The 27,314-nt window shown below is 43.9% G+C and overlaps 1 protein-coding gene across 3 annotated transcripts in view; it reads right to left on the bottom strand.

The window, feature by feature from the left end:
* The window catches only part of LOC108629873 (thrombospondin type-1 domain-containing protein 4), a 47,578-nt gene extending 20,586 nt beyond the window's left edge, over positions 1-26,992 (bottom strand). Inside the window, exons 1-2 of one of the 3 annotated variants that reach the window (XM_026817620.1) lie at positions 26,535-26,992; positions 24,763-24,903 (exon numbers count right to left, since the gene is read on the bottom strand). In XM_026817620.1, the coding sequence (XP_026673421.1) occupies positions 24,763-24,875 (113 nt within the window). In that variant the 5' untranslated portion in view covers positions 24,876-24,903; positions 26,535-26,992. Of the gene's footprint in view, positions 1-24,762; positions 24,904-26,534 lie in introns of those variants that run through there. The other 2 variants (XM_026817619.1, XM_026817621.1) reach the window with 2 other exon arrangements.
* Between the last annotated feature and the right edge of the window lie 322 nt (positions 26,993-27,314).

The raw sequence follows: 27,314 nt of genomic DNA on the forward strand, positions 1-27,314 counted from the left end.
GTATGCATGTATGTATGTATGTATGTATGTATGTATGTATGTACCTTCACTGCTCCATTCGCGAAGCTTTATTGCCTCCCTATTACGACGATCAATTACCTCATAAGAGGACATATATCGTACTCTGTCCATTAGACACGATTATTGTGAATTACAGCGGTGTAAGTTTGTTGAACGGCGCGGCCAGACTGTGTGTCTCGGTATGCGGAACGAACATTCCAAGAAAAGGAACAATGCACTCGCTCCACAAGCGAAGCGTCTATGTTTCTCGTTAATTTTACCGTGAACTCCAGTGAAAATTGCTGAAGCGCCGTAAAACGTTCTCCAACCCTTCCGCTAAACCCTTAAACCTTAAAGGAACGACTCAGCGTATCATAGAAATTTTCGCTAAGGGAGCTCTTCTTCGCGTTTTATGAAGACGGCGATTGTGCCCGAACGCGATAGGCGGTGAACAAATAAAATGACAAAAAGGGCGATTCGCAGAAGTCATTGAAGCTCTTTGATTCGAGTTGTCGTCTGTTACGTGCTTGCCTATAGAGCGAGAATTCTAAGCTTGCAACTAGCGCACCACAACACGCGTGCACTTCTTACCAATTGGTTTTTACCAGTTCTAGACCATTGAACACAAGACCGACATTGTTTATCGTGGCATAAGATATGCCGATCGGCATCCCCGCGATAGTAAAGTCGCAACAGAGCGAAGATCTCTGGCTATAAGGTTTTCGATGTCTTTGATAAAAAGCAACTTATTTTTTTTACTTTTATACAAGGGCGGATGTTCTTTTGTGACAGTGAACTGTACACAGTTCAACAAGTGCTGTAACAATGATAGGTAAAATAAAAGCTACTTTGAAGAGCAAATGATGGATAGGAGCAAAAAGAGAACGCAGACTAAACGTTATCGCACAAGCTGTCAGAGTGGTGAGCAAGACTGAGTGTGGGAGGCAACGAGAAACGGAAGACTTAGAACAAGAAATGACATAGTTTACGAGTCTAATTTATGCTCGATCATGTAATTTATTCGATGTTTCTCACGGAAAATGAATTCTGACCACTGCAGTTCGTCGGGAATGAAAGTTCGATGCGTCGGAGTATAATGATAATTACAAAAGTCGTATCCTCGGGACAATGAGTATAAAATTTCGTATACCCAATGGAATTTGTCTGATAAATCGCGGCATTTCTGCGGGCGAAAAACGGGCAAGAAATTAAGATGAGTAGCGTGGCGTCGCGGGAGGCCGGCGAAATGATTTTAACCACGGTGGTCTTCTGAGATGGCGGGGGGTAGGGGATTTTGGTCTGTGGCAGGGGACGGAAAGGGAACGCGGGGCCGATACGTACTTACACGCGGCCGGACACAAAAAGGAATGGACCGTGAAATATGATGCACGATACACGTACGGTATTGTCTCGGTAGGCCGTTGAGGATCTTCGGCGTTAACCGGAGCGAGGTAGAGGAAGAAGAGCAAGAAGTCGCCCTCGGACAATGGGGGCGTGAGTCTCGAATGGCTTCTCTAATGATACCGAAGGAGCACCTCCGTCGAAAGCGTGTACGCACGCAGATGCGTAAACGTCCCTGTGAACCTGTGAACATTCCCGTTTACGGGCATGTAATATCGCAATCACCTTCGTAAGTACCCGCTTTCCATGTATGTACAAGATATGTATATGATGAAATGGAGAAGACACTGATTTTCGATTTGTACTCTCGTCTTTATCTTATATATATATATATATATCTTCTTCATTTTGACTACTCCCAATATTTCGCAACACTGGAATTAAGGTACAACAGAGTCAACATTTCTGATTTCTTCCTTCCTTTTTTCTTTCTCTCCAACCCTCATCGTTTTGTTAAGCATTGTACTGTTATACATTCAAATATTTTTCATGTACTCAAGTTGTATCATCCCTAATTTTATCGATAACTAGTCACGAATTTCACTGTTGCTCTCATCGGATATATCACCTTTCAACTTCCTTTGCTTTTCTCTTCCATCCAAAGTTCATCTTTCAAAACCATTAAATGGCCCTACTTTCTTGCCATTAGTTAAGTCTTAGTCTTACAATAGTTCTGCACTTCAGTTGTATCGATTTGAAACAAAGTTCTGTTTCTTATAAAACGTCGATCTCTAGTCGCAAATTATCAAGTGTCGCTCCAAATCCTGCATTCAGCTTTGAGGAATTGAACCAGGTCATCATAATATGAACTGTGCAGTAGGTGCTGCGCGATTGAGATAATTTGCTTCGCAAGGAAAACATACGCCATAAGGTAGAGTCTCTGGCCAATGTTCTCGCTGCTGTTATACTGGTTAAAGCTTCCGGGTACGTCTCGGTGGAATGTTATTCCGAGGTTTCGTTCTCACTCGAGACGAGGGATCATCACATCCTCCCGAGCTGCATTCGAGCTACACCGCAGTCTCGGTAAATCGTTAGAATAATATTCCGTTTAGATACGGCTTACGGCTTCGGAGATTTGTCTTATCATAATATAGACGGTGCAACAGGGACATTAAAAAACAGGAGAAATGGTTGCTCAGGAGATCCACGGTTGATAAGGCAACGGTTGAAAACAAGCAGGATACAGTCACTCTGGGTGAGAGACTATGTACACTGTTCCACCGTCACGAAGTACAAAGAGTTTCGGTGTAGAATAAGCACGTCGTAGTTGCTCTGTCAACTCGTTAGAAGAGAGATGTTTCGCGGGCATTCTGTGTACCAGCAGGCCGTCACCTTTGGTTTCCGATAACCAAGCTGCTGTCGTGCCACGCTCGCCGTTCTTGTCGCCGTAAAACCCTCTCACCTCTTCTCCTTCCTACCTTCTCTTTATTCCTCGTTACTTCTCTTCTACCTTTCTACACGTCGCGTCTTTCGCTCTACTACCACACTTTTTTTTTTCTCCTCGATTCGCCGTGTCGTCCTCATCTTCCCTCGCAGAGTTTCTCGATACGATACAGCCACTTCTACCGTCCTAGCAGACTCGTTCGTCTTCCTCTCGCCTCGTTACGTACTGGAAAACAGCTCGTCGCAGTCGTCTTCCGCGTGCTGATACACATGGCGAACGTTCCTCGAGCTCTGACTGTAATTCAAGGGTGTCTAGAGTCTAGGAGACGACGCGATGTCGCCTGGATATGGATAGCAGATTGTTTCTAGCAACGACTGACTCCTACGATTCTTGTCGGGAGAATCATTCGTCGTATAGTTGGCCGAGGCCAAGTAAGTTTAAGCTGTTCAACGTGAGGCTATACAACGTAAAAATTTCTGAAATATTTCACATGGAACGGATGGGTCCAGATGGCATTCGAAGCAACACTTTCAGACGAACGAAGATTGTTTTCTAGTACAACTGTACGTAGATTCGCTTTCACAATACAATTGCACATGCGAAGTACCTTAAACTAGAGAGGATTATAAGAAACCTGACATCGTTTCCAGAAATTGTTTGCGGTAATTGAAATTTGACTTGTGTTGCATAAACGCAAAAAGTATGCATCAGACTCGATTGAAAACACTTGAAATATTTCAACGAAATTCCATCAGGAAATGAGGAATATTTGGGGTCTTTAATCGTATTTAAGCACATGGGTAAAATCATATGTTTCAATTAGATTTGCCAAACTGTCGTGGAAAAGACAGTCTTTCAATCAGCTTTCCTGTCCTCGTCCTTCTTTGAGATTAGAAAAAATGTCAAATGACCTTTATGACTCCATTTGGCAAATTGTCACTTCTTAAGTCTGTTAAATAATTCATTTGCAACACACAAGAAATTTGTTTAGTTTCAATCCTCTCACCTTGACTACGCAACGCGGAAGGAAACGACGTAGTCACGATCTTCTTTGTACAATTTTCTACGTTACCATCTATGTGTGTTGACGCGTGTTCATTTTAAAGCCCGATGTCCATTGAAGTAGATTGAAAAGAATGGAAAGCACAATGAACGCGGTACGCGGAAACTGGCTGCCCTCCTTTCAAATTGTTCCGCAGAGCGGTTTGTTAAACAAAAGGACAAACGTACTCCGCTTAATTATCTTCATCTCGACAACGATCGACGAAGAAGGAACAGAGAGAGACTCCGTCCACAAACGATAATTGTATTCTACGAGCTCGTATCACCAGGAATCCACCCGCCATCAAAGCGAAATCACTTCTAATCAAATTGCGCGAACCGGAACATACGCTCATAATGCTCGGAATCTTTCTCATTGAATTTCATATTTTACCTTTCATTTTCAAACTATGTACCTACGCATTCCATGATTCATTTCGCAGCAGAACGACTGATGACATTCTCGTCTCGTTGCACATTATTTGTATGCGAATTCAAATATATTGGCAAGAAAATAATTTCGGTTTTTAATGCTAAATAAATCTCTATTTATTTTATACAAAGAATGAACTTTTATGTATTTACCATTTCTTCGATGGTCATTTTCCTGGGAATTTTATGATTCCACGGTCATAGAACTTGTGATCCTTATCAGCAAAAAATTAAACCAAGTGCGATTTCAAGTCATCACTAATGAAAATTTTATTATTTAAAGAGTTCTGCAAACTTCGAAATAAATGGTAATCTGTGCAAGGTCAAGGCGTATGTGACATCACTTTCTAATTACGCTCTAATAATTTTCCACGAGTGACCAAAGATGTACATGGGCTAGCGTTATCATGGTGAAACACGATTCCGATTAACGATTTGCCATTTCTGGCCTACTTTCTTTTTATTGCTTTCTCCAGTTTCGTTAGTCAACATCAAACATCTGAGCTAATCGTTTGGTTTCTCGGGAACAGCTAAAAATAGACAAGACTTTCGTAATCCTACCAAATTGACTGACATTATCTTTTGTGGATACAATTCAGCTAGAATATAAGGTCTGATTGCCGATCGATGACATCTCTTTCTTGATTCTGTGCTTCATAGGGATTAGTCTACTCTCCGTTCAAACATCGAAAATAAATATTCAGGATTCTTTCGTTTCTTTTAAACCCCGGACCAGTCGTGAACGTTTCGCCTTTCATCGATCGTTATCGATTCGTTCGAGCTTTTTAGCCAGCGTTAATCAGCCACGAGTTTGATGTCGAGGAGGAATGAAACGCATAAAGAGCCACTTGGTTAACCCTTAACAATGTCTCATCGTTAGATCTGATCAAATGACATTTATTCGTGACTGCCTCCACTGTATAGATTGTCAATACGACGGTTACCGATATCAATTAAACCGATAGCAGAAGCCGTACAGTGGTCATTGATGAAATTTTCATTTAATTGGCCGATAGCAAAATTTCGTTTGCATACCCTTTTTTTTATTCTCGAGAACGGTGTAATGTGACATGCCTATAAATACACACCTTCCCGCGGTGGTATTAATAGAAACGTGGGAGGATGCAAGAGTGGTGTATACGCGGGATGAATAACGAAGCAGCAACCGTCGAGTTTCTCACCTGAGGTCGCACGCCAATGGACCAAGCGTGTAATAATAATGATCGCATCTCACCGAGCGGCGGATCTTCAGCTTCGCGGTCTTGAACGTCCTCTTTCGCTTCGTTAATCCATATTTCGCCGTTCGGCTTGCAGATTCGAGACCCACATCTCGATTAATTAACGCCGGAAACGATGTTCCCCGTACTATTCGTCGAGAGCCGCGAATCGTTACCAACCGTTGCAAATAATCAACCTCTCTTCTGCGATAAAACTGCAAGCTTCGCTCGAAATTAAATCGGTCGAGATTCATTAAAACTGGATCGAGTGCACTAGAAATGTGCAAAAATGTCTGAAGGAATTTTGAAGTTTCGAGTCTGTAACTCAGACCATGTGTGGTCGAGCCTTTGTCAAACTACGGATACACCCTTTCTCCATTTTCGAACCATTCTTCCGTCTCGATTTTACTGGTGGTCCTACGCATCCCGAGTTCGTTCGTTCAACTCGTTTTCGGTGTACATATTGGGTTTCACGGCCAGTCGTGCATGCAGTTAACAAGACACGTTCGTTCAACGTAAATGAACCATCTTCACCGTAAGTGCATATATGTATGTATAACCGCCCGCAGTCAATTCTCGCGAACTTTATACGCACTCACTCCCTCTCTCTCTTCCTCCTCCACCTACTCATTTCGTTCGGCAAACACTACTTCTCCACCGTTCCTTTCTAGCGTCACAGATTTCAACCTTCTTCCTGTCCCAACTGTTCACGGTCGGCCTCGTGCTTCAACCTCGAAGTAGTAAACGTTGCAGCGAGCTAGGAAATCACCAAGTTCCTTTTATAACGTTGCTCGTACCCGGCCCGATTTGATTCATGGAGAACGATGTGTCCGGACACGTGTAACTCCGGAATCGCGCGATCCGTTGATAGTTTTAGAGTACGTTTTCGGTACACGTGGTAGGTTTTTGGAGGCGACTGGGACGTCTTTCGGCGAGACGCTTTTTAACCGACATCGTTTCCGACTCGATCCACTTTGCTGACGATTATCTGGGCGCCATGAAACCGTCGCCTGTGCGTTTCTTGTCATCGTTCCCCTTTGAAATCTCGCTGTTCGACCCTCCGCTTACTGGGCATCCAGCAAAAACGAGAAACAAAAATACGAACAGCCGTAGAAGGCGTCTAGGTTCTCTTATTCGGCTGTCCGTTTCGAGATCAAATCGGGACTCGTCGAGTATCGCGCGTCATCGTTTCCGTAAATACGACGATTTGATCCGCGCGGCAATTATCACATCGCGCGCGGGGACCACCGGACACGTAGGAACGTTGATACGCGGACGCGCGTGCAACGGTTATTAAGTAGTTAATCGGCGCCAATTAGAACCGTTCGCGTATATCGTGGCGAAGGGGGCGAGCAAGGAATTATCTCAATCTTGGCTAGGAAAAAATTGAAACGAGCCTCTCTCTACCGAGAGTCCCTCGATTCAGCCTCGACGCGAAACGGCGAGAGGGAGGGCGTCTCGCTTCCTCGACAGCCGGTAGCTGAAAGACAGGAGGTGCACCCTCCCTGGCCTTCTATCTCGCTGCTCGTTCGTCGCACGCGATGTCCTTCTTCTCATTTCTCGTCCCATGGGTATTATCTACGTTATAGACACGGTGCGCACATTTCGCCCGACGGGCTCGACCGCCGCCAATGAGTGACGTGAAATTATAATTCCGTAAAATTAACGTTGCATATGTTAATTATTAAGAACCGGTCTTCGGGATCCTCGATTCCACGCTCGGCGTACGGGTATGCGTTGTATTATAGGTACGGGCTAACGCGAGTTACGAGCTGGACTTGCCTCTGTGGAACACGCCGTTTAAGCCCGTCCCAAGGTTCGTACGTTAAACTTTAAAGTCTCTTCACGGGAATCTATTTCAGCGAGATCGGCCGTTCGCGGGTCGACCGCGACATTTCTCTGATCTATGGGGACGCGTTAAAAGTTGGATCGAGGGCGGTCTTTAGAAGGCGGTATCGAAATGTTAAACGTCGTCGCTGGAGAACGTAGCGGAACTCGGCGAGACAAAGGTGAACGAAACTATCCCGTGACCAGAGTTTGCCCTTTTATCATGTAATAACGCGAGAACGATCGCGTAATGGTACGGAGCCGTGGTTCGCCTAAAAACTGGGAGATAAGCATCTCGGCCGATACAACCGGTAATGGTTGCGTGAACCGCAGATGAAATTACATTCGCGTTTACGTGGATCCAGGCCGTGTCGATGTTCCGTGGAATCCGGGTTAAATATCAGTTCGAGGATATTCGTGTGTTCGAGGGGCCCCGGCCACTTAAATCAATTAATATCCGTTGGTGGGCCGCGATCAACGAGCGGACGTTAACTAGTCTCTAGTACTTCGTCGATAAAAGCGAACTACGTTCGTTTCGCCCATTATTCTCGGCGCAAGGATCGGGACATCGAATTCCACTTGCCTCTCGCACTATTTTTGCCGACCCTTTCCGAGGCACGGCTCCGCGATCGCCATTAGCGGCAAGCAGGCAACGCGTGACGCGTTCAGGGGTTCCGCGTAAAAATAACCTGACAGGTAAATGCGCGGACGATGTTCTGCATTTCGATTCGGCCGCGGACGATTACGAATCGCTTTTTCCAGCTGCGACGGGATCCAATCGGCCGCGAAACGAATCGATTTCCCGCCCGACCATTTCGCACTCTCGTGCCTTCCCGAAGATCGAGAGGCCCGCTGCCTGAAAATCGCGATCTTTCGGTTCTCGCAGACCGGCGCAAACGAAGAGTCGTGCCTTTTCCACCCGTGGCTGTTATTTGCACCGGAAATGAACACGGCGGCGGCTTTGTGGCCCGGTCGTACTCGCGTACATACATGCCGTAAGCGAACACCCTCTTGGACGCTTCCCTTTGAGACGAGTCGTCCAGGAAAGTTCGTAGGGTGTCTAAAGAGATTTAGCAACGATAAATGGAAAGGGACTTCGCGTTGGCGCTGGGAAAACGAGCAACTCATGGAAGATAACGTACCAAAGGAAAAGGGAAAGCCATAACACCTTGTTTAGAAATATACGATGCGGTAAGGTAAATGTCCCAATTTTTACTCAGCGGACTTTTCTATGTATAATTTTAATACAACAAACGGATGTAGTCTTATCATTAGTTCTGAAAATCGTACTTTTATTTCTATTATACTATTTTATTTATTATATATTATATATTATATTTATTATATATATATTATATATTATAATATTAGTCTTTAACTGAGGTATTAACAAATCCATTACAAGGATGCGTCTTGTAAATAACAGAACTACAAACGCACAGTTTAAAAATAATTTAATGAATTAATGAATCTCGTAAATAAAATTTTACATACAGGGTTTGATATTTTCCTGGAGTTAGCTGAACGAATATTAAATTCCACACATCAAAGCACTTCTCACTATAAATTTTGACTTATTCATTTGACTTATCTTATTCATTGCATTTTATATTCAGCTGATGTGAGTAGAAATTGGAACATTTACCTTGTAGTAGAACTTTTTATTCATGGAATCCTGATGCGAAGTACAAAAGCAACTAGTTGAACGATAAAAGGGAAAGATAACAGCAACCGTTTCGCGCGTGATCGTGAGAATAGAATTCTGTTTCGGGCGCACACGGATCCTAATTTTATCTCCGGGTTCCCGTTGCTTCCGCCGTGTTATCGAAGCCCTGAACTAATTACTCGTTAACGGCGTCCTAAAGCGGATCGTGGCCGCTGTCAACGGTCATTAAATCGATTAAATCGAAGGAAGGAAGAGGCAGGGCGGCAGGACAGGCGTCGTGTGTATTCGGTGCCGATCGTCGGGTGCAACGTGCAGCCGATCTCATCGGGGCACGTCTTTTCTCTCCCCCGAGCAGCTGGAAGTGTCGTAAATAATAGGATAAGCGAGTCGCCGCCTCCTCGGTGGCCCGTTATCTACTCGGACGAGAAACCTAAAGGCATAAATTCGCTGCGACCAACCGGTCCAGATGAATCTCTTCGTAATTTCTCTTCGTAAATTGGATCGGTACGCATCAACGACCGATTCATCGTCCTTATTATTCTCCTTTGTGACGGTGGAAAGTAGAAGCAGAAACGCGAACATTTAATTGCGCGTGCAGTGGGTACAAAGATTCCGAGATCCGCGAAGGGGATCACGATTCTACGGTCGCTCGTTCGAGTTCGGGGAAGATCCTCGAAAGAGATTCAATCCTCGCGTAGGAAACTCGGAAGCGTGGGCTCTTCTTGACCTCTGAACACGGGATAATCGCACGTCGGGGATGGAAGCTGCAATGCGAATCAAGGGTTTAACAGCAATCGCATTCGATTCGCAGAAGACGGACACGGGCAACGTGAACGTCGAGCCACTCGAGGCCTTTGAACGCTGTTTAATGACCGTAAATTTCCACCTTTCCCGTAGACAGGGATCCCTCTCTTTCTCTCTCTCTCTTTCTTTCGCTGGTACACACGTCGAGAATGTGTCACGTACAAAGGCGCCGATCCAAGATAACGTGCCTCGGAACCAGACGCAGTGGAAGTGTGAACATTTTAATGTCACACCACCTGTGCCTGCGATCCATCTCGACCTGCCAACCCTTCTGCCGTTCGCGATAAACGAATCAACCTTTTAGAAAACGATATGGAAGGGCTCGTGGTTCTAGGAGGGTAAACAGTTTCCACACCTGTGCAAACGGTCTTGTGCTTGAGAAACAACAAACGCAAGTTATCCATCCCTTGAAGGAAAGTGTAGCCTTCTTTTTTACTACTACAACATTTTCTCTAACTGAGAGATACTGAATTAAAAATGAAGTCTGTGATAGAACTATATTTTATTTGCTCTGATCTCAGATGAATGTTTCGAGCGAACTGCCAATCCCTTTAATGCTTTCACTTGTCGTGTACCATCGCCGACAAACGGATGTTATCCATCCTTTGAAGGAAAGTCTAGCTTTCTTTGGTACTACTACAAAATTTTCTCTAAGAAGTACTGAATTAGAAATGAAGTTCGTGGCTAAACCAGATTTTATTTATTTTGTCCGAGATAAACGTTTAGAGCGAACTGCCATTCCCTTTGACGCTTTTCCACATTTTCTCTAAGAAGTACTGAATTAGAAACGAAGTTCGTGATAGAACTATATTTTAGTCAGAAAAATATTCAGAGCGAACTTTTGCCAGTCCCTTTAACGCTTCTACGGTCGCCTCCATCTGGAACTGTTCAGGCAAGGACAGAACTTAATCTGAGGTCCTTCACTAATTCCCGTCCGTGCGTCTGGAACTGTAGGATGACTAATCACGTGTTATAGTATTAGCTATCTAGTTCTCGCTATCTGGTTTTAAAAAATCATCTTAAGTACGAATGTATGCGTCTGTATTGATTGACCATCACATTGCCATGAGAACTGCTACTCGTATAGGCAAAAGTAAGCCGAGAAACAGTAGTAAAACGAGAGACGACAAGAGTGTATTTTCTCCCTGTTTTAAAACTCACGTCAAGGTTGTATAGCCCGTACTTGGAAATATAAAATTACATCGTGATTACCGAAGCTTATTTCCACACTGGTCCGGAATACAGCATGATTGCTCTGTTATCCTTTTTGAAACTCGAGAGACAGATCGCAGTGAATTCACGCCTTCAGCTTTCCTCTCTACATCCGCGTGTCAGGCACGGTCACTTAAATTTCCTCGGATACAATTCGAGAATCAAGAGAAATCGAAGATTAATTGGGAGGCTCGACTGGTTTTCCGCGGCAGGAAATAATTAGCCGCGACCGGATACGATGATTGGTAAGCTGTGCACCGTGGGCGCCGAAGGCAGTCCGACGTGACTCCCAATCGACTCTTACGCCGCGGTTCGAACCTTTTGCTATGCCTCGCGTGGCCCTTTGATTCGCTCGCATACAATACACGTGCGCGCCTATGTATGCCGGCACGCAGTACTATTGTTTTGGTCGAACAAGCGCGCTTCACTTGTTTAACGAACAGCGAGGCACGTAGTGAGTACGTACGTGTATGCCGTGAAGCTCACGTACTTTACATCACCGTTGGGCCGTTGCGTTTCTGGCCTCGAGAACGGAAACGGCGCTATCTCGTCGATTTTTATCTCGCTGTACCGCGTATCTCCCAGCGTTTTCACACCCCCTTCACCCCTTCCCTCCCTCTCTCTCCGATGGTGTTCGTTCGCTCGCGGGTGAAAAAATTTCGCGAAAACAAAAGGAGCTTACGAATACAATGCGAGATGAGATATATACAACGAGCGATATAGAATTACAGATGCGATTACGGCCGCTCAGTGCTTTTATCGTATATCGATCGCACTGTCCAGGTGTATACATGCCTCCTCGTACCGGGTTTCGTTTGCACAGCTTTCAAATAAAACTAGCAGGTATGATCGTGCACGGCTCTCTGCCGCGAATGCGAGAACTCGAAGCGCATCAAAAGATTCCTCGAACCAATGAGTCTGTCGAAAAGGGCGAGCAAATATTTCTGCTTTAATATTCGCTAGCTTCCACACTGCATGCTGCCGATTCATATCGCGCATTGCAGAGGATGAAAAAGAATTCTTGTCTTTCTGTACGATTACATTCCTCTCGGAATCAAACATCGGGCTGTCCAAAAGGGACAGGAAAATGTACGATACGGAAAGTGGAAAAAATTCATGAAAAAATGAGAAGAGCGACGATCTGTTTTTATTCTCTCTACATAGAAATGAACTATATTGAGGAGCTTACGCTTCTATATAACGTCCATCGAATCGAAAACAGCGAGCGTCCGAATGGACGAACGTAGACGAAGCCCGGAGGTCGCGATTTCGTCCACGTCAGTTCATAGTTAAAATTCCAGCATTTGCGAAATACGACGGGGTTCAACTCGGGGTTAAATAAACCTCGTCGCGCGGCGCCCGCGGAATATGCGAGTTTCGCAATTAAAATGAATTCACCGCTGAAAATTTCATGGCGAAACTTGCGAGGCCGACTCTTTCCGCGCGCGCGCCGCGCATACCGTTCTCGTCCGCGTTATTAAACTAGCGATCAGACCGCGGCCGTCATAAATCTGCGCCGAAAGGGAGGAAGTGGAAAAATGACTCGTACATAGCGCCAGCTAGTTCCAGGGTGCCGGTCCCGAACCAGTTCCCAGCGAGCCGGGAGGGAAAACTTCGTCAACGAGTGTAAGTAAGTATGCCTGAAGACTCGATGGGCTTCGCACGGGCCGTGGCCTTGTTATTAATCATGCCGTTTGAGGCTCTCGTAAAACGAACAACTTAATGAGACGTACGGTCACTGGTCACCCGTATATCCTACTCCAGAACCGAGAGGAACACGTTTAAACTTCCTTCTTCTCGTTCTTTCTGTTTTCGTAGGGCAGTCCCGGAATGAATAATCGTCATAAATATACGATATTATATCCACGTAGTTAGGGTCATTCATTCTTAACACACGTTCCACTGTACATGTTTCCTTGATTGATTTTGAATGACAACGAGAAATCGCATAATTGTAAGACAAATAGCGAGAAGCTCGTCGGATTGAATTATCTGAATCTCGTCATTTCGATCGGCGACTCATGATTGTTAAACGAGACCACGCAAACTCCGGGATGCACAATACTGACAAGATACACCAACAGGCGGTGCACCTCGGCGCATGGTTTCGTGACAGGAGGCAGCTGATGAACGGTATGTAGTTACCGCCGCAGAATCCTGAATTCCCGTCTATTTCGAGACCACCGTAACAACAACGTATCGATGACGCTTTAACGACTAGAGATCTCGTTCCCCGCGATCGGCTTGTGCTGCATGGTACTGGTAAATGGAAACTCGAGGAAAATATCGTGGAAATGGAGAGATGCGTAAACAGCGATGAAATTCAACGATATTGAAATCTAAATGAAAACAACGTTTCTTGTTATAGATTTTCTCGATTGTTACAGGTGAACGGGTACAGCGATACTGCGAATCGAAACCATTTATTTCCACAGTTTTTAATAAATGTTTCCTGCTATCGGACAATTTATGTAAGTATAATTTACATATAAAATAATACAATTTATTAATGGGTATAGAGATCAATCGATTCATAATCAAATCTCGTCGAGCTTCTCGTAGATATTTCTTTCGAAATGAATTAGATATCGTTTACCACGTGTACCAGACTACATGTATGTTGCTCGTTCAAAGACTGACAAGCGTACCATAAAGAACTCATCGTGCTCTTGAGTCGATGAGTATAGAAGCATCTCTCTATTACATTTTGGTTCATACTATATCCTATCTCGTTTATTGTAAATATTATACAAAACACTAAGTAACAGAAGTTATCTTCCGAAATATTAATTAAAGACATCGTCGAACACGTGTGGGATCACACTTATCTCGCTCGTTCGAAGACCGACAAGCGTCCCATAAAGAATTCATCGTGCTCTTAAATCAATGAATACGAAGGCATCTCTTTGCAGTTTGTTTTATATTAAATCTCGACTCACTTTTCGTAGACATTAAGTTTCTTTCGAAATTAATTAAAAATATCGTCGACCACGTGTCGGACCACACGCGAGTACGACTATAAATGAAATCGTCACGATAATGCCCCCGGTAAACGAAAGGAGAAAAAGTTTCGTGTCTCGGGTGATCCGCAATCACCCACGATCCCGTTCGAAGGAATAATTATAGGTTTCGCGAACGGGTAGGGTACACGAGGTGAGGTGGCACCGCTGCTCTCGGGCGGTAGCGGTGGTTCACGTGAACGCCGAGCTATCTCGCGCTCACTGAAAAATAAACGAGGAGGCACCGTTTAATACCGCTTTCGAGCCGTGCATGCATACACCCACCCCCTATCTTCCCTGAACCAACGAGTTTACGAAGTCTTGCCGTACGTTCTTATCTGATGCATCCCGCGTATGCTCGCGCGGCATACAATGCGTTGCCTAACTAGCTGATAATTCAAAAGCACGCAACGACTTTTCCCTCTTTAAAATATAACACACATGAAAGTGTTTGCCGTGGTACTATAAAACGACGCGAGTGTGTGATTCGACGTTCACGGTGCCATAGGTTATTAAATCGTAACATGTTGGAACGCGTGAAACGAGTTCGGAGTTCGATGCACCCGTCCCATTCTGAATCGCGTAGCAAGCACCCAGATAAGTTCGAACGCGACGTAATAGAAGCAGAACTTATAGCTACGAAGTTTCTAAACTGACGAACGCTAGTCTTTTCATATTTGATTATAGTAATATTATACATGAGCGCGTTATAATCAGTCGAGCTGTTATTCGGACAGGTGTCATAGCTGCACTGTCAAACATGCCCTGAATTGCATGCCCTGCACTGATATTCACGATATGTTTGAAAGCTCACCTACGACACCTAGTCTAATAACGTTTCGACCACCATAGCATGCCTATAATAGAATGTTAAAAAACTTCGTCATTTCAGAGTCTATTTTAGCTCAGAGTTCTTGAACTATAAGTAACGTATTGCGCGGAACGATGCGATTACTTCCGTGCACAGTGCGCGTCACCCTATTTCTCATTCTTGAACTCTTGTCAATGAAAATGCACAATGGCGTCATATACGAACGTATCGCATGCAATGAGCAAATCGGGATACGAGTATCGCGATTCCTTTTATAGAAGAAGAACGAACAGCGAATAGTCTCATCGATAGGAGATCAATGTAGCCGAGATTTTTTCCATCCATTATCTTTCCGCCGCGGGCCAAGATACGATACAATAGCGAACGTTGTTCTAAGCATCACGCGGAAGTTTACAAATGGTTTAACCGACGTTTACAGGGATAACTGTCGTCGCGCGCGTTCTCACAATCAGCAATCCCGAGCTTCCCTCATCGCGCTAATTCATTAAGTCAAAACGCGGCAAGTTAACGATAGGCCAATTTGCGTATTCCTCTCGAGATGTTCGCGAGTAACGCGATGTGCCATCCATAACAGCGCGCGTAATGTTAAGTAGCCAGAAATTGAAAAAGAACGATGGAAACGAGCTTAAAGACCTCGACTCGGTATCACCGGGTCAAGAGCATCAATTTACCAGTTTAAGCGATGCGTTCACGCACGTCGGCTGCGAGCAGTAGGCGTTAATGAGCTGACTTATGCGTGGAACCGAAACCGTTCCGTTTCACTTTCGAGCGGGCTAAGAGAGGTGAGAGATCGTCGGGAAACCGTAGAACGCGAAGCTTCCTCGTGCGGGACGCGATCGCGGCAACGCGACGACAGGCCTTCCATCAAACGACCGGACGTCGATGGGAACGAGCGGCCAGCCGTTCTTCCCATCTCCCCTGTGCGTCGTTCGTTATTTATTACGAATAAGGTACGTGCTCGAGCTCGCTCGAGTTCTCGATCACTCTCGATTCTTCCTGAACCAGGAAACTGCAGGTTTATCCTCTTAATTCTTCGGCTAACGACAGGTGGTATATCTCTCTCTCGAGAGAGAGAGTGAGAGAGAGAGAAAGAAAGAGAGAGAGAATGTGTTTACAGAGATTCTTCGGATAGAAGCGTTTCCCTTTCACAACATGTAAGACGAACATCAGGAACAGAGCGAAAGGGTTGACCGCGCGGATGATCGTCCGAATGCGTCTTTAATTCCACGCACTTATCTCGAAATCAATTTAAATCATGGCTGTCCGGCTCAGTTCCTATATGGCGAGGGGGGCGAAGCTTTTGTCCGTGCCGCGACGACGTGGATCAGCCCCGTCCTCTCTCTCCTTTTCTCGTCCTGCTGCGCCACGTTAGAATAACGCGTCTTAGGCATAAAGGGCATTGTTGCCAGCGAGAAAGGGACGCGGAGCAAAAGGGTGGAACGAGACGGAACGATCCAGCTTTCCCCGTACCGGTCATTCGGCATGCAGTTGCCGAGGTTATCGCGCTCCGCGGACGTTGATAGAATACGCATCGCTGTCGTACTGCGTGGCTGTCGCCGCATCTCGCGAAACTATCAAGCTGCGCTCCTTGATGCGAGTCGACCATCCCTGCTTTCGCGATCCTCTTCCTAAATAATATAAAACCTATCATTTAGACTAATGTTCATACGGAACTTCCTGGATGCTTCTAAAGTGCAAGACGATCTACTGAGTCTTGAAACATGGTGTCACAGTAACAACATGATCCTTCACATCAACGAATGCAGTTGGCAAACACCATTCTTCATTCATAATCATTATAATAATACTTGTCGCAGGGAATTCAACGCCGTATACAAAGTGAATAAATAAGAAGTACCAAGTGCAATAACATGTCGTATAATCGTTTTATCAAAACATGCTCTATATGAATTTATTGTACCATGTAATTGAACAAATTAATTCGTGCTAATATTTTCAAAATTAAAACGTATTCTTGTTAAGTTCAAAAATAAGATCAGTCACTATTCGATAATTTTTAATTATGCCAACTTTTAGGATTCCCATCTTAGACGAAAGGAGATCCATTGTTGAAATAATTGTTATCAACAATTTGCCCCGACGTAGAATTAATTGTGCTGCTAGGATGCACCGTCTCGTTGCCTTAGACCGAGCACTATCCTCTTTCACCACAGATTTACTACCAGGATTGATCTTAGCACGGTGACTAGAGCTGCCACGGTAGGCGTTGTTCGAGCTCTTCAACGATTCCGCCGATGCAATCCAACGAAAGCTCTGCCTCCACTTCCTCTGCCAACCGCGCGATCAACCATGAGATTACTCTTGTCTTTCGGCCTTCTATCTCCCACTGACTTTCACGCTTAGTCCTTTTCGTTGCCAGGACATCTGTGCACTTGCGTTTACTATTTACTTTATCTTCATCACCTACTCTGAAGTTAATCTTTTACGTATTATTTATAGTCCTTTGTCCTATGTCACTTCATTTTACTCTCATTCACTCTCTCCGCAATCACTGAGATGATCATTGATTTACTGCCCTCTAACTAATTCTAGAATAGAAGAGCATTTGCCTATGTATGAATATTAATTAAACTACATTGAATAAATAATAGATAAAAAAAATCGCGGAATTAAGGAAGAACTATTGTCAGGGCAAGGATTCGTTATATGCAGTTGAGAATTGAGGTGCCTGAGGCTGCTCGAGGAGCGCTGTAAATGATAGAGTTGTTTCGAACAGACATCAGAGATATTTTAGGTATCAGAGCATTAGAGGCGTCCCACCCTCTGCAAACGTTACGGATCATTGTTTTCGTTAATAGACGCTTACGCGATTAGCCCGATGATGCTGCCATTATTCTCGTGTACGCATTGTTACGCCTTTTTCTATTCACACTATATAGCAACCACGAACGAAAGACTTATATACATACACACATGCATACTTGTCTATAAAAAATTAGGACATCAAAATCGATTAATGCTGCTATGAGCTACAAACGATTCAAAATTAAAAAATGGGTTTTCATGACTTTTGACTTACAACTTTTTTTGCATCCCATAAAAAGTTGTTAAAAAGTTATTCCATTTCGGAATTGAATTGGAAATTACTTAATACCTGTTTTGACTATGTCTTCCATGCAAAAAAAATCTTATTGTTAGAAATGGAGGTAACTGCGCACGATGCGAGGATCGAAGGGCCGACTCACTCTTCTCCGTGTTTCCTTTTCATCGACTCGACGCGAACTCACGATGAGTCGATAGGTCTTGCTCACGTCAACGAAGATTTTGCCGACACTTAGGAATGGAATCGAGGAAAAGATACGCGAGGTAGGGAACAAAAGTTACAGAATCCGCGAAGACACCGTGACTCAGGAACCTGTATCAAAATGACTCATTGGGCATTGCTCATTGAGATTCAAAAATACATTTTATTCGTGAATCCGACGTTCGAAATATCTGTCTATTGATGGTAGATAAGAGTCACTTTCTATATATGTTCTTCAATCAACTGATATGAATGAAAGTAAATATCCTTCATTTATTATTTTCTTGTTGCTGATTTTTATTTACATTCATTTTCTGTTTATTGATTTATGTATTATACAAGGGTTCATATCCATTTAATAAAGTATTATTATAATTAAAAATTGATTTGCGCATAGACCTATTATAATTTGCTAATACACCTAACGCACGTTTATTATAACTCCGATGATAATCAAATGAGAATAACTCACGTCGGATCATTTCTAATTTTTAATTCCCTTTCATTTCTATTTCCGTGGAAATTGAAAGCAGTAAAATTTATGTCACGATTTAAAACGTAATTGAACTTTTGCAGAGTTGTAAAGTCATTTTTCCTACTACGGCGTGCATAATGCTGTTGCTGGAAGCAGGGAAACCGCGATTCGATTCTTCACGGCCCTTCAAAGAAAATGACTAACGGTCGACATTGTTTGCTAACGCTTTAAGTGCCTATGTAATCTATTGTTTGATGACTTTACGAACTTGCTGGTGTTTTACGACGGCGTGGCATAAGGTGGCTCGAGTAGTCGCGTCGTTTACTTTGCCTCGGTCTTCGATTCGATTGAATTTTCGTGTCACGGCGGCGTCTCGCTGCTGTTTGATCACCACGGAAAAAACGAGACACGCGTGTTCGCATCAGCACAAAATTCAGGCCATTACATATTTGACCCTTTGCACTCGCAATTAAAAATTGATCGATTTGCGCATAGGCCTATTATAATTTGCTAATACACCTAACGCACGTTTATTATAACTCCGATGATAATCAAATGAGAATAACTCACGTCGGATCATTTCTAATTTTTAATTCCCTTTCATTTCTATTTCCGTGGAAATTGAAAGCAGTAAAATTTATGTCACGATTTAAAACGTAATTGAACTTTTGCAGAGTTGTAAAGTCATTTTTCCTACTACGGCGTGCATAATGCTGTTGCTGGAAGCAGGGAAACCGCGATTCGATTCTTCACGGCCCTTCAAAGAAAATGACTAACGGTCGACATTGTTTGCTAACGCTTTAAGTGCCTATGTAATCTATTGTTTGATGACTTTACGAACTTGCTGGTGTTTTACGACGGCGTGGCATAAGGTGGCTCGAGTAGTCGCGTCGTTTACTTTGCCTCGGTCTTCGATTCGATTGAATTTTCGTGTCACGGCGGCGTCTCGCTGCTGTTTGATCACCACGGAAAAAACGAGACACGCGTGTTCGCATCAGCACAAAATTCAGGCCATTACATATTTGACCCTTTGCACTCGCATTCGCTGAAGATGACAGTACAAATTTGTTATAGAAAATAGATCGAGTGCAAAGGATGAAAAAAATAAACGCAATTTACTTAAAGGATGATTCTATCATAGTAGATACAGTTTTTCAAATGGAGTACCATCGAAGCACTGCTGTCGAGATATCAATTCTCTTCCAATCGATCATCGGTTACATATTTCCCGCGTTTCGAATTGTAGCAACTCGAGGTGAAAGTTATAGTTGACTAACAGACTCTAGTCTATTCCTCTTAGAAGTTGACTGATGTCAGACTTGGAACGCAGTTGGAATTAATTAAACAAGTGATTTTTTTTTACAGAACCGTACGACGATATGGAATGAAAAACATGAAGGTACAAGCTCTATACGTAATTGTATAACTTGTTTACCTCATCAATGCAAAAGTATCGTTGCTAAAGGTAATTGCGTTTAGTCTGCGCTTTCTTCTTGCTCCTGTCCATCATTTACTCTTAAGGCAGCTTTTATCTTACCTATCATTGTTAAAGTATATATTTAACTATGTACGACTTAATGCTCCGTATCTAACTCTGTCACAGAAGAGCATCTGTCTTTGTAGAAATAAATAAATAAATAAATAAATAAATAAATAAAAATTTCATAAGTCGGGTACGTAATATCACTGGAAGTTTAGGAGTTTTTTGGTTTTTGTTTCTTATCCGTGACGAAACATAATTGACGATAAGCAGGAATGTTCGATGGGGAAAAAAGTATCAAAAGGGATCGAAAAAACGTCGGGAGGCGATGGCACATAGAGCGTCGCGTCGCGTCGGTTGCGTGACGCTCCGCGAATCGTCGGGTGAACATGTGCGTACATAATGAGCCTAATTGTGGAGCGCCTCCGTGAAGAAGAAAAGTCTCCGGAGGAGAGTCGCGAGGTGGTCGAAGGCGCCACGCTCAGGATCCGAGATTACACACGGTCCTCGACTCGGACCGAGTTATGAATAGTACTCATTGTAAGCGACCGGATTGCGTTTATTGCTGCCTTTCACGGCAATTCTATCCCCGCTTCTAAGATGGCCCGTTCCGCAAACGCAACAGCTCGATACATACATATGTACTTATTCGAAATAAATCGATCGGGACACGTCCGCTTTCGATCCGTAATTAAACGATCCCCCTTGCTCTTGTTGTATACCAATGTTACTTATGTTAGCATCTAACATTACACTAATAACATTAAATTAAAACTACCATCAAATGATTGTTTCTCATCAAATGATTGTTAATTACTAATTATATTTCACTATGTAATCACTTAATTCTATTTTATAATAAATATACGTACAACGAACTAGAAGAGTCCTTTATTAATACCCGTGATAAACCGTACCTTCGGACCAAACACTGCATCATTCTTGTACCTTCCTCTCATCACATCATCCTCAAACTCTAATCGTGATATTCCTACTCTTACAAATCCTAATCCCTACCACTCAAACCCGGAACCTATATTTTACTCCGTTTTCCCTCAATTTCGTGCATTTTGTTTTCGAACTTCCTCGTGAGAACTCGAGCAGAATAAAATCGTAGTCTACTGTCAAGAGACTTGTCTGTCTTCGCGTTACCGCATTACTCGTACTATTTTTGATTAAGTATTAATGGAATGCGATACTCTCGAGGAAACACGTTTCACTGACTTCTCAATCACCGAACCAGATTCCATTGACCGTTTTTCCATTCCGTTTCCTTCCCTTCTTTCCCAATCCACACGTACTTTTGCACCTTCTGTGCACCTACTTAAATCAATCCGAGGAGAACATCGCTAGGACTGACTGACATTAATTAACGTGCAGTCGATCGGTCGATTATATTGGTGGCATAGCAAATCGAATTATTCAGTATCATCGATGCTCAGGTAGCACCGTCCGACGTCCCCACGAATTTCAAACGGAAACGCTTCAATTGGCGCGTGATCGATCATCGTATGTACGTCATCGAGGACGAACAACCGGTTGTTCAACACTGATTAAAATTAAAAGTACTGCGACTCGTACTCAATCAAGTAGGAAAGAGAGAAGGCGCCTGACTCCGTAGAAGGGTACTCATAAGAGAGACGAAAGAAGGAAGGAAGAGGGCAGGGCTACGGAACTTATTTTTCTTAACTTTGCACGATGCATTGCTACCGCGTACTGCATAGCGTCTTGTGGGATTAAAAGCATGACGTGGATCGTAAGCTCTGTGTGTTCTTCATATCTCTGACACGTTCGCCTTCAAGGGCTAATGCACGTTTATTTGTTTACCGTTCTACCCTCGAACCCGAAAATGCATTTCTCCGAAGTCGGTGAACTCCCCACCCCCACACGCCTCGCAAATAATCATTGATATTCGACTCCGAACATCGCGGTTCACACTTTGAACTTATCCCAACATCGATCTCCTTTCTTGACTCGTTTCTACCTCTCGCAGTAATGTGCTATGTATGTCCGATGTACGTGCATAGTGCATATAAACGCGTTCTTTCTCAAACATATCGTATTACTTTAACAATATGAAAATCCATTTACCTATCAGGAATTTGCTACACGATGAATTTATTGGATTCTATACAAATTTCTAATAAAAAACCATATACATAAACATGTAATATCTTATTTTTCCCAAAAACTATGCCACGAATTTTTACAAAAACCGCTATTTTTCAGAAACGATACGTGAGAGAGAAGTCCCGCTCCCGGATTTGTTCTTGGCATGAGAAACTCCATAAAAGTCACGTAGCGGATATCAGAAAATATGAAAAAAGTTCGTTTTTGCTGGACTGTATGATTATCGATGAGTAGGAGGATACACGACGAAAAGTTTGCAACGCGTACAAAAGCCATCCCGACCGACGAGTCGAGAACGGGTCATATTCTTCTTCACGGCCGTATTATCACAAACAGGAACGAACGCGTGTAATATGTGTATATACGAGCAAGCCACGGCAAATTCAACCGCATGCCGTACGTAATGTACACCGTATGTGATCCACGGAAAGGATACATGCACATGTACGTATATACACACACGCTCACACGATCGTTGCTCGTATGCGTCTAAACCCGACGTATGTACAAATGTAATTACTGCACATGCTTGTTACAGATTGCTTATTGTTCGCATTCGGACTCTCTCCGTTCCTTTCCTCTACTTTCTTCCCGGTCCGTCTTTCGCCTGTCGCAGATCCCCGATCCTTCCTCTGCGATCAATGTCACAGGGATTAATGTCACAGAGAACGCGGTGCACGCAAGTTCCATTTGCACGGTTATCACCCAGCGTCGACGCGTTATCTGATAATTCCTTACTGCACAATTGCCGTGCACGTTTGCTCACGATCAAAGTCGTCCTTTTATATAGCAATTTCGGACGGAATAAAAGAGGAGCGTCCGAGACGCGACCCGTGGAATTCGCGGGAGGACCTCGCTCGTGGGGGAGTAAAAGAAAACCGGGATATGTTTCTCAGGACGGACGGAAAATCAAACGCGGTCGCCGTGCGTCGATCTGTAATCGAAACCAGTAATTATGCGCGGACATTGGCATGCACGCGGTACAAAGAAGACTGTGCGGATAACAAGGGACCCTATGCCCGGAGCATCGAAAGTAACGAGGGCAAGGATTGATGTCCGTTCATTCGGTACGATGTACTTGGAGAATTATTACGAGGTGTCCGTATTAAAATAAACCGTCGGTGCATACCTGTATGTACGAGTACGGGCGCGTACCAAAAGAGAAAGAACGAGATATCCTCTCGTTAAAATGACGAGTTATCGAAGCCCGATCGACTCTCCGTTCTCGGCTCCGTTTTATACATCCTTTTTTTATTCCCGCTGTGAACCACGCCACACGCTCGCAGTTACGGGACCCGTCGATACAAATCGTGTACAAATTTCGCTCGCTCGCCGCTGTTCGCGTTTTTTATTACGCCGTTACGTCCCTGCGTGTTGTCTCCTCTTATTAATCGAGCCATCGAGCCGAGAAGCGAGTCGTTAAACGTGATCGATCGCGAAACGGAAGCTCGGGACGGTCGTTTTTAATCGCACGTGACGATGAAACGCTGATAAGCCGGGCGTAAATCGTTCGGTTACAATGCTCACCGTTCCTAATCGCGACATCCAACGCCTCGATTACAATACCAACGACTCGTAAGCGATACGGCAGTCGTGTATTTAATTCCGGGTGGATGTAAGCGTCAAGTGTTCGAGACTCCTGTTTCAATCGAACGCGTGTTTTTACGGTCTCGTGTTTCCACGGCGATATCGCGCGTCAACTTTTTAAACAAAACAAGCCACGGGTCGTGTACGACAGAAAGCAAGCATTTACACGACGCGACGTCGACGAGCGTCATTTCCAGGCTTCCGGTCCGTCGAATAACATTCGAATTGCTCTTTAAACAGAGGCACGAGTCGTATGTGCTCTTTAAACAGAGATTTTTCTTCGTTGACGTAACCGCGTTAATCGATGACGAATAAGAAAATCTGGTCCTGAGCTGACGGAAGTGTATGCATATTTCAAATACGGAACACGTTCGAATACGCTTAAACTAGTTCTTCGATGTTCCCTCGCTCTGTTATTCAAGAGCGCTTCATTGTCAGCATGAAAAATCCCTCGCGAGGAACTTCTGCTCTTATACCGTCGTTACTTCGTTTCTCCGATATTATTCCTCTCTTGTATTTTAAAGCATTTGCACGCTAAAAACGTAATACGAGGGAATAAGGAATATGGAGGGCATAAGGCGCTTATGTTTCACTTATTCCTCTTGTGTTTGTTACGTCCGCTGGGAGACGCGTAAGAACCTCTCGTCGCGCTCACAGGCAATGATGTATTTATGTGACACATCAATTTAACATATCTCAAATAGATTTTCACGATCGTCATGAGATATAAAAATTTTGAAAGAAAAATTTCAGCACTGCGTAGCTTCCCAAAGAACTTATTTTGAGGGACATAATATTAAATTCTAATTCTATTCGAATAAAAAAATTGAGAGAAGCAGCCTCATTACTTAATTTACACACTTTGTAAACTATATCCGAATCTACGTTTCATATAGACAAACGGTAACTCCCCACTCTGTCGTCTAAAATCCCCCGATTCAGTAATGCTGTTCATTGTACTGCTGATCGATCTCGTCAACAGGTGTTGTATCTCTCTCTGCCGAACTTACCCGAGATTTTTGACAGTGACGTTCGCGCGCCGTGACGCGCATCGTCGGCGCCTCGTCGTTTCCACGGTGCTCCACGGCGACCGGTCATTCCCCGATTTTCGTGAACGATCCATGGAGATTTGTTCCGAGGCTCAGGCCATCCTGGACACGAGAAGTACGAGATGATACGTTAAGGGCGAAGCTCATTAACACGGGAGGCCGAATAATATAGATACAGGGTAACGTGAGAAGAAGACGGAAGGCGGTGCGAGTAAATGGATATCGTGCGCGGAAATGCAACGAACGCCTTTAGACCGGTTAAGCTCGATCGCCCCGAGTCGGAGGCTCCTCCGGTCCGAGCTGACTTTTATACCTTCCCTAGCGCGTATAATAAACTCTTCTGCCGCGCGATTTGCCTACGTAATTCCATCATTTTCCTGCCCGGGAATTTTCTTCACCACTGTTCGCCGTTCTGGTGACCGCTCGTTAAAACCGATCGCGAGAGGAATTACGCGGCGAGAGAAGATCATCGCACGTCCGGGAAGTTGAATTATTGCGGAATTACGAACGAACGAGGTTGCTTTCCACGAGGTTTCAGCTCGCCGGAGGAAAACGATCCGTGCTCGTCTCAATTATGGGAATCTTCCGGAACGCGTTACGAAAATAAAACTCGTCCTCGTGCGAGGATAATTTAATGGACGATATATTAAGTCACTACTCGGCTGTAAAAAGAAACTGTCCATATTAGCGAGTATACTGTTGACCGCAACGGAAGACGAGTGCGTTTCATTGTATGAACAGCTGGCAAGTATTACACGTGTCTCGTCTCGCGGGTTCTGTTGCTGTGAAAACGTGAACGCGTTCTAACAGCGAAATTTGAAAATCGGCGATGATGGTCACGCGTTTATTAATAATTCTAGTTAGAGAGGTAGATTCCGATAGTTGCGCGATAAGGCAGATTTATAATAAAAAATATGGGCTTGTGTCATTCGATTCTACGTTTTTATTTCTTAGAGAATTAAGACAAAATTCGTTTTCACGTTGCGTTTGAGGTATATTCCAGACTATGTCGATATTTAATAAATTAGATGTTGTGAAGTGAACCAAAAATCATAGTTAGTATGCAATTTTATATCAACCAGGAATTGTTCTGGATAAAATAAAGACCAGGACGGTGTATAACACTATTTCTACTGAAGGTGTCAAAAACAACTTTTGAAACTCGATTAAAACTATTATCATTACTTTAATCGTTTTCCTTGTTTATTAATCTTTAAATTTAATTTGATTTAATCGATTAATTTAGCGAACATTATGAGCAAAGTCAACAATTCAATTGAGGAAAAGCAATTAAACTTTATAATTTAAAGAGAAAGTTTCAAAAGGTGTTTTTGAACACCTTCGATAGAAACAGTGTTAAAAAATGTGATAAAAAACCTGTGACCGACATTTGAAGCGATAAGTTTTCAAGAACAATGACATTGACGTAAACCTATATTCTCCACTATTTTTGCCTGATTATCAATAAAACACCTGGAAACCTCCAAAAGTTATCGTCCGTTTATTTAGTGTAGTCACCGAACTACCCTATCACGACACTTGGAGCGTTATCCTCTTATTTTCCTTCTCACGATTTTTCCTACGAAACTGAAGAAAAAACATTTCTTCACGTTACATCTCATCTCTCTCGAAAATAACTCAATTGACGGTAATTGAATGAAATTCTTCGGGGGTTTCACACGCGAAGGGGATTCCACAAATAGCGTCGTGCACCAAAAGATCTTTCAACGTACCGTTCGTCGTGGCTCGTTTAAACAATTCCATTCATTAGAAGCGGCAGGTGAACTGGCGCGAGCTCGGTGCACGTGATACGACACATTTCCCAGCGAAACACGGGTCGCCTGCGGGCGGAAAGAAAAACGTCGGCTTCGATCTCAATCGCTACTTTCTCTATGTACATGCCACTGTTCAACGAGATCGAGAAACCGATACTGACGGCGATCAATTATTACCGGTTCACGTTCACGGTAGTCGAATCCCGGACGGATTCGTCCTCACGCGATTTCCGGAGAACGCGCGGAACCGGCACTGAAACTAGCCGTGAAAGAAAACTCGCGGGAAATGCGAAAGAGATGGTCCGGTGCGCGATCAACCGGCAAGGGAACTCCGAAGAGGGAACCGAAGAGCGGACGCGGACTCACGTTTGCGCGCTCACGGGCTGGCGCAGTCGCGACAGGAATGATAGTGGCGAAAGTGGGAGACCCTCCGGGAAATATATAGGTTCGCAGGGTGGTGGTGGATGGGAGGAGGGACGGCCGGACGGACGCATCCCCGTGCACGCACGCACACCAGCCGTTCGAGCCACGCACGTGTCTTCACGCACCAGCCGGTGCACGAAGATGCGACGGCATCCCCGAGGAACGGACGACTGGTTCCCGAATTTTTCATAGTCACACTTTTTTCTTCGTCGAGAGTCGTTAATCGATGCCGATCGAGGTAATACAATGATTCTCGAGTACCAGCATGTAAATCCTGAATGTATAAACGATAGATAGCGGAAGGACGATGCGTTG

Source organism: Ceratina calcarata, unplaced genomic scaffold (genome assembly GCF_001652005.2).
Source record: "Ceratina calcarata isolate Rehan_Ccalc_2016 unplaced genomic scaffold, ASM165200v1 scaffold59, whole genome shotgun sequence".
Taxonomy (NCBI): Eukaryota; Metazoa; Arthropoda; class Insecta; order Hymenoptera; family Apidae; genus Ceratina; species Ceratina calcarata.